Source organism: Aspergillus campestris (assembly GCF_002847485.1).
Source record: "Aspergillus campestris IBT 28561 chromosome Unknown P168scaffold_6, whole genome shotgun sequence".
Classification (NCBI taxonomy): Eukaryota; Fungi; Ascomycota; class Eurotiomycetes; order Eurotiales; family Aspergillaceae; genus Aspergillus; species Aspergillus campestris.
This window is the reverse complement of record NW_020194341.1, coordinates 446,743-459,258: the sequence shown is the minus strand read 5'-3', so window position 1 is coordinate 459,258 and position 12,516 is coordinate 446,743. Positions and strand designations below refer to the sequence as shown.

The following is a 12,516-nucleotide window of genomic DNA, read 5'->3' as shown; positions in this document are numbered from 1 at the left end:
TACTATTACTAGGGAGGATTCATTGGATGGCTGACCTCTACTCAGCCAGATGAATGGCAGAGTTACACCAGTGGGGAGAGACACGCCCCGATGGAACATTATTTGACCCTCGAGGAATTGAGATAAGTCAGACTAAGACCAGTTAGCTCTAACCTCTTTTTCCACACGAGACCCTGGGAAGTTGCTCTATCTCGCCAGTTATCTTGTGATACTCGTCGGGCCACTCATATCTCCCCGCCTGGATTGGATCTAACCGAGAAAAGTATGCTGCATCCATGGTCCAGAAACCCCAAAACGCCCAACGCCCCACGATGAGGACTAACCCAGTCAGTCCAGTCCAGTCAGCGTCCCCTTTCTTTTCTCTTTCAGTGTTCTCGCCTCCATTCCTCTTTGTTCCCACCCCTTCCCCACCAATCCCCGTGTCCCCGCAATATCGGAGGAAATCCCAGCATTGGACAGTCGACTTTTGCATTCTGGATTCTCTGGAATCATGCAGTCGTCCACTGCCACAGTTACATTCATCTCCGACCCCAAATCGAAGACAGCATGTAATTTAACGTTTAGCTCATGAACCCTCGACATTCCGGTCACAAGGCCGATCTCCTCATCAAAATCCCCACGATATCAGATTTTTGGTTCCATCCCCTGGGTTGAGTCAGGTTCTCGTATCGATCCATTTCAGACGACACGATGACTGCCACATTGTGGAGGTTACATGAGGGAGACCGTGTGACCCCGATGGTGCGATGCGGGCCACTATTTTTACCAATGCAATCATGGATGTCTCGCTATCAACTCCTCGTCCCCGACCGGCCTGTCTGGGCGGAATGGTTTCTTCCCTGTCACTCTTGGCAGTCTGCACTGTCTTCCCTGGTGGGCAAAGGCACGTTGACTGGTGGTAACTTCCCGAGGCCCCAGTCGCCCACACGATGTATCATCAGGCTTGTACAGCAACGTCGTGTTCGATTTTGGAGAAAATAATATAGTACAGTAGAGAATTAAAATAAGAAATGAACATAGAATATGGATATTTGGTACATCCCCCGCTGACGATCTTGTTGATCAGATCTCTGGTGAGGTGGGGATCAATTGTCCCACTCTGGAGTTCCATCTCTGGTATCTGGTTCCACTTGGCCGAGCCCATGCACGTTGTATCAAATATTGGAAGATCATGGTCCTGCAATTCTGGGCAGGTTGAGTAAATAGGCAAGAGTAACAAGGACTCGAAATATCCCAGTGTACTCCGTACTACAGTCAAGCCAGACTATTAAACACACTGTTGTCCTTTCGATGGCACTACTTCGCTCGATATGTGCGGCCAGTATACATACCAGCTATGTGTATAAGTTTTCTTCCTTGTGTTCTATCTCGAGAGTTGGACTGACTTCTGACTGGGACTGACTTCTGACGAGGAAAAGTACGAGTCGAATTTGCATCGTGCCTCAGGCCACAGTGCTCAGGCCAAACAATCACTGTGGCCTGGAGCTAAACCCAAACCAGTAGGCCTCGGCCCGGGCCCGGCCAGGTCAGGGGTCAATCCCAACAGCGGGAACAAGCGGTTGGTATGTCCCACTCTCCGAACTCAACTTCACTGACTCGACTTCCGTGGAATATGATCTCATCTACTGAGTTCGAGGGTACTCAGCCAGTCACAGTCTAACCAGCCACTTCGGCTGAATTTTCGAAAAGAGATAACACGGCCCATGGCAAACAGTCTTCGCGGATGAAACCGGAATATGTATCTAGCAAACCAAGCGACACAGTCACAGGAATGGGCAGTCGTCGGTCGCTTCCCCACACCGAACTTGACTGGTCTTGAAGTGGATTAGTATGGTACTTTTGCATACCCCGATATTGTTCCTTTCGAAACGAGTTCGACCCTGAAACCACCGTGTACGAGATGCTCAACCACGACGCAAGGTTGATGCCAGCATCCGAAGAGCAATCAAAGCTAGGGAAGGCCATCCCCATAGGCTTGCTGGGTCGCTTCGTCATTCGTACTGCCAGGCAAGACAATATAATGTGCCTTCGAGGAGTTAAATCGAGTAAGCACCTTATCGTGTCTACCCGGTTTGCATATACATACAGATGACGCAGACGCCCGCCAAACGATACGATGTCTTGATAGAGTGCATACCCTAGGATGGTGACCAAAATGCTGGAATTAAGCGGAGGTATGGTCGCCCATGAACCCCCAGGCAATGGGTGTGCTATGCGGATCAACATACCACGAGCTATCTCGGACATCTGGATGGATTTCCTCCCGTAGATTCGAAATTTGCTTTGAAAGGACTGTAGATTTCGGAACAAGCATACTGCCGTGCTTAATACTTATTATTATCAGGCGCGGCAGCCCCAGGCATCTTCCAAGGAGATGATTGCTCAGCCACAAGCATAACCCTTGTTTAAGTCCAGCCCTGTCACATTCCTCCTCCTTAGAGCTATTTGTTAGGTTTTACATGCACGGTTCGGGATTTCTTCAAGTTTTCAACACATAACATGGTGTCTTCACTGCGACTAGGCCAATTCCTCCGAGGCCACAACGGAGCGTACACGATTGGCAAACAACTCCAAGAGACTGTTTGGCTCGCGAAGTATAAAGGCCCAGTAACTATCAATGCGGGTCTCTACTTACCCTGTTTTTTGTGTGGACAGAATTGAAAGCAACCAATCAGTAATTGTGAGGAGTGTCCATCGTTTTCGTCTTCAGAATGAACGTGACGTTCTCAAGCATTTCCAATATCGTACACCCTTCATTCGACCTTTGGTTGATGAGCTTGTCGAGCCATCTGATCCACCAGCCATAGTATTGAGACATTTGGATGAGAGTCTCCTAGATGCCTCTATTTTTTTTAGAAAACCTTACGAATCGGGAGATCAAATACGTTGCGAGGGGAACATTAGAGGCCTTGAAGGTCCTTCATGAAGATAACTTTGTGCATACGGGTTTGTGTAATATTGTCTGTGCCAATTGCAATGTCTTACCCAGAATATAGATACAAAGCCCGACAACGTTCTCTTGAACCACGGCCAAGGAAAGCACACGCTTTTCGAAGTCCAGCTAGCAGATTGTGGGAGCACTGTTCCTTCGGATTCAGCTTATGCAAGAGATGGCGACCTCATCGGAGCACCTATAAGGAGGAGTCCTGAAGCTCATTTCCAAAATGGCTGGGGCACAGCAACAGATATATGGTCATATGGTGCATTGGTATCTGTTTGACGACCAACAATCTTTATTTTCAGACGGCGCTGACTCTTTCGCTCAGCTTGTAACCTTGGTTTACGGAGACAATTTCTTCCTCTTCAAACCAGACGTCCCAGCAGACCATGATGAGTACGAGCTGAAGATTCTCCAGAGACAATGTGAGTTCTTTGGGCCGTTTCCTTTGACGTATCGCGGGATCTGTCCGCAGGAGACCTTGGATATGCTGGCGTATATTACGCAAAGCATTCCCCCTGAAAAGAAAAAGCCGTTTGCCAGGATTTCGGAGAAAGAGGTTTCTAAGGAGGACAAGGAGTTCATTCTGAAGATCATGACGCTTGATCCGAGAGATAGGCCTTCAGCCGCAGAGCTTTTACAAGATGAGTGTCATGACAAATTATAAGTCCTGGGAGATATGGTATAGCGTCTTGCAGATAGTTCCTCCTTTTCGCCTTTCTTCTTCTCTCCTTCCATTCTTTTTCTTTCCTCTTTCCCTCTTTCCCTCTTTCCCTCTTCCCCCCCTCTTTCTTTTTTTTCACACGGGTTCTTGCCTTATCTCTAGTTGTCTATAAACATTAGGCCCGGGGCTTTGCTGGGAAAGGAAGGATCTTAGGCTATATAGGGCTCTAACCTTGATCCACCAAACTATGGGAAAACAGCTTCCGGATTGGGGTCTACGTCCACGTGTGATTTATGTACGTCGAAACTGTCATGTGGTATGTCCAGATGCCGCATCGAAGATCTATGGGTAAAGACCTAGGTATGCGTGGCCGGGATTGTATGGGAAAATGTATGGGCACGTGTCGTTGAAGAACTAAGCGCTAGCATCGGCTAGTACTAGCAATACTGTCGAGTGGTGGTTCTCATTATCCTGTCCTAGCTTGCCTAACTAATGGGCTATTAAGCTCTGAGGTACCATGACTGGGTCGAAGCTGCGATCATTTCAAGGCCATTCTGGTGCGGTTTTTGTTCTTAGTCAACGGTCCTTTTACTGGATGGCCGGAGATTACTGCATAATAGTTTTCCATTCTAGTCATTATTTACTTACTGGTAAGAAAGAAGAAAAAAACGAAGAAGGAAACACTCGAGAATTACAAAAAAGAAGCCAAACCAAAAAAAAAAAAAAAAAAAAAAAAAAAAAACATACAAAATACCGAGAAATATGACAGGTGATATTAGTAGAAGAGGCAAGGAATCAAAGGAGGAAGACAATGATTGAAAACATAGTGAGAAGAGCTACACAGCGTGAGGGAAGTCATGTCTCTCGGCCCCGAAATGAGAAACCAAGTATCAACAATCTACAACTTGCCTAGTAAGCTCATCCAACACGGTGTCAAGCGTGTGCTGCGTGTGGAATTTCGAGCTGCCTGACACAGACAGCTCCCAGCCGTCTCCCTTAGGTTTTGCCAGGACGAAAATGAAGTCGGGGAAAACAGGTCGACCTTTGCGTTGGTAGGCCGCCAGTGTACTATTTGCCCCGAGAATGCTGGTGCCGGCGTCATGCTCCAGGTTGTCGAGATTCTGGAATTGGACGACCAACTCGGGCGTGCGAGACTCATCCGGCCAGTCAGTGCAGTTAACCGCTATATCCCCAAACTGGCTGGTTTCGTAGGGCAAGCCCTGAATGTGTTGTTCATGGACCGAGGCCAGCTGCTGCTCGAGACCTTGCCCTGGGATGATCCGCACTCGAACAGGAATCGTGTTGACACACGGTCCAACAACATTCTGGAGGCTGCTGGGTAGCGAGGCTCGACCAGAGACGATCTGTCCAAAGACCACATCGGTGGCGCCGGTAATCCTGGAGAGCATGCGCGCACAGAGTGAGGTGAAAATTGTCGCTGCTGTGAATCCTTGGCGACCCGCGGGGGCAGGAGCGATGGTCTTGGATTCAACCAGGCTACCCACGTGTTGACTCAGCGGATAATCACCGTTTGCAGCCGACAGAGGCTTGACAGGGGTTATAGAGGACTGCAATAGGAGAGATCTCCAGTACGGGCGGGCCGCTTGCTGCTGCTCTTGAACATGTCGTATATAACCCGAGAATTTGGGGCTGGAGGGCAGAGCCTCCCCTCGGTACAAGGTAGCAAAGCACGAGAATATCAACGGTAAGCTGAAACCATCGTACTGCGAATGCGAAAAGCGAATGGTTAACCGGGCTTGTCCGTCTGGATTGTGAATGATGAAAAACCGAGTAAAGCAACGTCCTAGCTGTTGGGGGCTCTGCAGGTCAGAGCGATAGATCTTCTCGGCACATGCTGTGAGATCTCCATGCACTTCGTGGGCGGAAATATCTGGCTCGACGTCATTAAGGACAACCTGAATGTGACGATGACCGTCGACAATGAAAACAGTGCGCAGTATATCCAGGTGCTGCCACAAACGTAAGCAGCTTTGATGAACACGAGAAAGGTCCACACCTGCCGGGAGGTCCATGTAGATGTGTTCGATTTCACCCATTCGGGCAGCCAGCGCGGACGACACGTAAAGGTCTTGTAACTCCGTGGTAGGATATACATCGGTGATGTGGTCCTTGTTCCATTCGAGGAAAGGTAAAACAGAAGTCTCGAGAAAAGAGGGAAGTGAACCAGGGGGACAAGAAAGTAGAGAAAAAGGCTGGGGATCGCGATAGATGGATTGCCCTTCACGAAGGTAGTGAGCCATGTCGCAAAGTCGCGGGTTGTTGAAAATATCCGGGACTGCTAGCGAGAAGCCTTCTTCGCTAGCCCGCTGGCCTAAGCGAATAGCTGTGATTGAATCGCCTCCAATACGAAGGAAGCTATCATCAGCCGCGATCAGACTGGCGTCTAGGCCTAAGACAGCTGCCCATAGGCCTTGCAAGCGCCACTCCATCTCGGTTGTCAGGGGTTGGCACTCGCCTCTAGAGGGCTGCAGCTCGGCCAGTTCGGCGAGTGTGCGAGATGCTCCGGCCTGGGTGAGGCGACGTCGATCAGTCTTGCCGGTTACAGTCATAGGGATATCAACAACCGGAATATAGGTACTGGGGACCATGTAGCGTGGGAGCCTGGCCCCGAGGTATTCATCTAGACCTCGTGTACGTTCTCCAAGAACAGCACGGATCTGATCTGCGGAGCCTGACGCCAGATCACCCAGGCCAAGGAAGCAGACAAGCATAGGACTGCTGCTACCTCGAGGAGTCATAACCCCGGCCACCACCGAAGCATCGTCGATGTCTAGAATGCCCTGCCGCACATGGTATTCCACCTCGCCCAGCTCCACGCGCTGGCCGCGAATCTTGACTTGCGCATCCTTCCGACTGATATAGACCAGAGAACCGTCGGGATTATAGCGTACTAGATCACCAGTGCGGTAAAGCCGACCGTCTCGACCCGAGCAGCCGGGGCCGCCTCGCCGTAACCAGCTGGGGTTCTCGATGAAGTTCTCTGCTGAGCGCTCGGGGAGACCTAAATAACCCAAGCCGATCAATGGCCCTTCCAGCCAAAGCTCACCAATACCACCTACAGGAAGGAGGCGGTCGGCATCCGTGGGATCAACGATCCAGGTGTTACAAGCGGACGCGCTGCCGAGATGAGGGTCCTGTAGACAGTCCCTGCGGATCCGGTTGACCGTAACACATCCTGGACATTCAGATGGCCCGTAAGTGTTGATAATCTCGCCCACATGTGGTGTCCACTGCACGAGATCAGCCTGGGTGAGAGGCTCCCCGATCAGAGCAAGCGTATTCAAATAGGGAACTTCCGCCGGGTTGAGCAGCCGAGCGACAGTTGGAGTGATTGTGGCATAGTTGACGCGGAAATCACACATGGCCTTCTCAATGTTGGCCCGACGCTGCGATTCGTGTGGTATGCAAAGGCACCCGCCAGCTACAAGCGAGCGCAGGAGGTTAGACCAAGAGACATCCCACGCGTAGGATACAAAGTCGAATACGCGAACATTTGGCCCGAAAGAAAGTGACTCCTGTTGTTGGACCAGTGCACTACTGAAGTTCGAGTGGGATATGACAACCCCTTTGGGTGTGCCCGTGCTGCCTGATGTGAATGTCACGTAGAGCCTCTGAGACGCTGCGATGGACGGGCACACGGTGTCTGCCGGAACAATGACGCTGGAGAGAGCCGCATCGTGGACAGGGACTACTCTTTGTGCACCCAGACGGTGAGCCACAGGGTAATTCTCACGAGATGACAATAGAACCTCCGGTTGCACCTGCTGCACGATCGCCCGTAACCGTTCCAGCGGCTGGTTGGCATCCATGGCTACCGAGGCCCCGCCAGCCTTCATTACCGCCAGGACTGATACAGGCATCCAGCGGGACTTTTCGAAATAAAGCGGAACAATACTGTTAGCGCCGACGCCCAGGGCTCCTAAATGAAGAGCCAGGCGTGTTGACAAGCAGTCCAATTCCTGGTATGTAAACTCGCCATCCCATGCGCAGATAGCCGTTGCATCAGGCCGTTGTTGACATTGCATGGCAATGAGTTCGTGCACTGGTGTATCAACAGTGGGTGGAACGGCGCAATTCCAGTTCCAGATAATCTCCTGATCATGGCGGCCTGCAAGATCCACCTGTGCGGCAGTCTTCGAAGGCGTCCGGATTATCTCTTCTATTGCCTGCAACAAAGACTGTACCAGGTTTCTAGCCTGCTGATCAGATAAAAGAGATCCGTAATAACTAAATGTGATTGCTGTCTCTTCGCTCCCAAGGCCAACATTCAACATGATATCGTACTGTTGAATCAAGTCAGCAAAATATCGAAGCAAATAAACTCCCAGTCGAGAGTTGGGGGGTGACAATGTTTACCTCAGTTGGGTCATGTCCATCTTGCTCGTCCAGTCGAAGACTGAACAGGTCATCCTTGTCATGGCTCTTGAGGTCCATTCCCTGCACAGACAAAACAGTGTTGAAGAGAGCATCCACTGGTTCATCAAGCGACCGCAGGATTTGGACCAGAGAGCTGTGCTGGTGGTTAAGACTGCTCACAAACTCTGCCTGATTCCTTTCAATCACAGCGGCCAGGGGCTCACTACCGCCTAAATGGAGGCGGCTCACAAGTAGATTGATGAAGGGACCGACGGTTTTCTCTACACCTTCCACAGGAACATCTCTGCCCGACAACAAGTAGCCAAAACACACAGTTTCCGAGCCAGTATAGCAGCGCAGAAGCAAAGCCCAGGCTAAATGGAAAAGATTTGCTGGAGTGAACTCATTCTTTTGGCAGAATGATCGAAGTCTCGAGTGGAGGTCCCCGTCAAGCAACTGTGTCATCGAAGCTCTGGCCTTGTTTTCTCCTGATTGAGGTTCGCGTTGAGACGGGAAGATACAGGGAGGAACACCCTCTAGATAATCCTTCCAGTATTCCAAGCTCGCCTCCGTTCCGACACTTTGTATATGGCGGATGTAATCACGATACAGAGGTCCTGGAGTAGCATCAAGCAGATCATCGTACGCAGCACAGATCTCGCGCTTGAGCAACGCTGTCGAGGTCGCATCAGTGATAGCATGGTTCATTTCAAGATCACAAAGTACGTTGTCGCCAGACGGGGTGGAGCATATAACCAAGGAATGAAGCGGTTTTGGCTCTTGACGGGACTCCCAATGACGCGCAAGAGCGGCAGGCGGGTCAGATGACGATAGCAGATGGATTGTAGGTTCGCAGGTTCGCATGACTAGTTGGTCCTCAAACCGATGGGGCGACGGGCTCTCCACGAACACAGTTCGAAGCGCGGAATGTCGAGAAACAACACGCTTCCAAGCTTCTACTAGGCGATCCAGATTGACAGAGGAGGGAGACGCGGACTGTACGAGCCACCGAATCCGAGTCCAGTAGAGATGAGGGCTTTTGGCTTGACTCAATAAGATTCCTTGTTGAATGGGCGTGAGAGGATAGATGTCCTCCACCTGGCCGTAGGAGAGGCCGAGTCCAGGAAGAATTTTGTCGTTCAATTTCAGCAAGGCTGTTTCGCTGAGAGAAAGAAGGGGGAAGTCACACTGTGTATAACTTCGTGGGTGATGCGGCAGCTCACGGGCAGCAGTTTGCAGTGAGTGTTCGTACCGCGTGATCCAGGTCCCTATTTGATCTCGGTGTCTAGTGTTGCAATTAAACATGAAACTAAACTCGAGACAACCGGCAGAAACCGAAGCCATGACCTCGATCAGCGCAAATCGGCCCATATCTTCGGCAACGTCTGAAAGAGTGCCTTCAGGGGGGCTAGCTGGCGCGAAAAGCGAATCCTCACGCTCAAGCTGCTGGTAAAATCCCAAATAGTTGAATGTTATCTCAGGAGCTCCATAACCCCCGAACACTTTCTTCCCTTTCTCATTTAGGTATCGAGATGTAAAGTAAGGCCACCCATGGCCCGGCACCTGTCGGCGACCGTCTTTCGTGCGGCGGACGACGGTTTGCAAGGAGTCATTGGACAAGGCTGACGCAGAGACAAGTGTTGGACTCATCGTAGTAAACCACCCCACAGTGCGTGACAGGTCGATCGCAGAATCCCACGGTTCGCGCCCATGACCCTCACTGAAGATGGTGGGAGCGGGGCGGTCCTGGAACGTATAGACAAACGAGTGAAGCAACGCTGCTTGTAGTATCTCCACTAATTGCGTGTCAAAGGCCATATTCGCACAACCGAGAAGACTATCTGTGTCGTCTTTGCTCAGACTGAACGTGCTGTGAATGGTGTTCCCCATAGTATTGGTCGTGGGATCGAGGCCCCAGTAGTCCTGCGGTGGAGGAATCTCGACGGGGAACGCTGCCTCAGGGGGCAGCTGGTCTCTAGCATACTCGGATTGGAGTTGGCACCAGGCCTGGAAAGGTAGTGGTTTGAAGCCAGAGATTTTGTTCGTGGTCAGATGTTCCTCCATATCAGCGAGGATAATCCTCCAGGAGACAAGGTCAATGGCCAAATGGTGAGCCACGAGGAAAAGGTAATGACCCTGAGTACCGGTGTCAATAAGATCAGCGGAAAAGATAGGTCCGGCTTGAATATCAAGGGATTTCTGGCTTCTGTCTAAGATCGGTGACACGTCGGAGAAGCTTTCTATTGTGTGTTGTTCATATTTATAACACTCTGGACTGTATGGTATGACCCGTTGCGTCCATTGCTCGTCCACAATATGGTCAAACCGAACGCGCAATATCGCATGCTCGGTAACGACGGCTTCTAATGCGCGCCGAACATCCGTTGAAGAAACTGGACGTGTGATGCGAAGGAAGAAGCTCTGGTTGAAGTGGTTGCACTGGCTGGTCTGAATGAACATTTGCTGAATGGGCGAAAGCTCGAAAGCTTCCCCCTCAGTGCATTCCCAATCATACACTTTCTGTGCTTGGCTTGCAGCACTTGGCGCCAGCCCTGCAATAGTGGCCAGCTTGAAGATGTCGGGCACCGTTACTCGAAGCCCTGCCGATCGTGACTTGGCAGACAGCTGCATAGCCGAGATGGAATCACCCCCCAAGGAAAAAAAGCTGTCGTGCGCGCCAATCTGCTGCGGGTCAATATTGAGCACTTCAGCCCAGAGTTGTTGAAGCTGCATCTCGACCTCGGTTCTTGGTAGCTGTCTCTGGCCCCGCGTTGGTTGAATATCTGCCAGCCGGTCAAGGCTCAGCGATGACCCTATACTTCGTAGGCGACGGCGGTCCGTCTTGCCCGTAAGTGTCATTGGAATTCCAGCCACAGGAATATACATCGTGGGGATCATGAATTGCGGCAGGCATTGTGCAAGACTGTCAGCGAGCCCTGTCGTATAAGGACGCATCGCAGCGTGAATTGTCTCCAATGATGCGTCAACAGTAACTCCCACATCAAGGTAGGCCACAAGCATTGCGTTGGCGCTCCCCTGTGGACTGATGACATCCGCAACGGCCCCAATGCCGTCTGACAGAGCTGCATGGATGTGATATTCGGTTTCCTCCAACTCTACACGTTGTCCGCGCACTTTGACCTGGCTATCTTTGCGCCCAACGTAAACAAGGGTACCATCGGGATTATAACGCACAAGATCACCGGTCCGGTAGACGCGGCCTGATCTTCCTCGCGGTCCATTCATCAACCACTTTGGATCCTGAACGAAGCTCTCGGCGGTTTTTTGGGGCTGGCCGATATAGCCGAGTCCCACAAGGGGACCTTCCAGCCACAGTTCCCCGACAGCACCCACTGGGACTAAGCCTGCGTCCTCGGACAAACCAACAACCCACGTATTCAAGCCAACGCCATGACCAATTTTCCCCACTTGGCCTGACTCCTGCGTGACATTCGTCATCGCCGCCGCTACCGTGCATTCCGCCGGGCCATAAGCAACCCGGAGGTCGACCCGTGGGGCCCAGAGTCTAATGTCTTGTTTGGATAGTGCCTCACCTCCGAGGATCAGGGTCCTTAGGGAGGTCACCTGGTTTGGATCTATGGTGCGAGCCATGGACGGTGTAAATTGGACATGCGTGACCTTCATAGCATCCATTGCCTGTGCGGTACCCTCTCGGCGCACCGACTCAGACGGAATACACAAACACGCACCAGCGGCGAAGGTATGCAGTATATTAGACCAGGCAACATCGAACGCGTATGAAACGAAGTCAAACACACGAGCATCAGGGTTTAGAGCAAGCAAATCTGGTTGATGAACAATTGCGCTGGCAAAATTGGTGTGGCTTATAGCAGTGCCTTTGGGCTTTCCAGTGCTACCAGAAGTGAAAACCACGTAGACCGGGCTGGATGGTGTCACTACCGGAAGGTCGGAGCAGCTTGGGACTGGTAGTTGGGGGAACAAAGGTCGCTCAACAAACAAGACATGAGTGTCAGTTATTCTTCGAGTGAGGTGTTCGTTGGCACGAGATGATAATACGAAAGAGGGCTGTATATCTTGCAAAATCCCTCGGAGACGCTCCTCTGGCTGGGTTGTGTCTAGAGCCACACAAGCACCACCAGCCTTGATAACCCCCAGCGCAGCCACCGGCATCCACATTGACTTCTCGAAGCACAATGGAACAGCGTCATTGGCACGGATTCCCAGATCCACAAGGTGATGTGCAAGCCGTGATGAAAAATGATCTAGCTCTTTGTAGGTTGCATCGCCATCCCAGGCATGTATAGCAGATGAGTTGGGCCGTAAACACGCTTGCTTTGCTATAAGATCGTGCACGCATGTCTTCACTGCTTGTGGAACTTGTGCGTTCCATGACCAAATTTGCTGGATATCTTGTTCACTAACCAAGTTGATATCTCGGGGGACTTGATTGGGATTGTGGATAACCCCCTCGACTGCCTGAAGGAACAGGGTTGCGATGCGCTGGGATCCGTCGGTAGAGAGGAGCGAGGTACTGAAATCAAAGGCCACCGCTGTG

At 51.2% G+C, this 12,516-nt stretch overlaps 2 protein-coding genes across 2 annotated transcripts in view; one reads left to right on the top strand and one right to left on the bottom strand.

Annotated features, from left to right (window-relative positions):
* Nucleotides 1-2,499: 2,499 nt before the first annotated feature.
* P168DRAFT_297061 (putative serine/threonine protein kinase) lies at nt 2,500-3,605 on the top strand (the record flags this gene model as incomplete). Its single annotated transcript, XM_024838150.1, has 5 exons — nt 2,500-2,594; nt 2,656-2,806; nt 2,877-2,960; nt 2,990-3,208; nt 3,267-3,605. The coding sequence occupies 5 exons, from the start codon at nt 2,500-2,502 to the stop codon at nt 3,603-3,605; spliced, it is 888 nt and encodes a 295-aa protein (XP_024692724.1).
* Nucleotides 3,606-4,492: 887 nt separating this feature from the next.
* The window catches only part of P168DRAFT_281777 (acetyl-CoA synthetase-like protein), a gene marked incomplete at both ends in the record, with an annotated part of 28,807 nt that continues 20,783 nt past the window's right edge, over nt 4,493-12,516 (bottom strand). Inside the window, 2 exons of the mRNA XM_024835952.1 lie at nt 4,493-7,906; nt 7,980-12,492. Of these exons, the coding sequence (XP_024692723.1) occupies nt 4,493-7,906; nt 7,980-12,492 (7,927 nt within the window). The remainder of the gene's footprint in view (nt 7,907-7,979; nt 12,493-12,516) is intronic.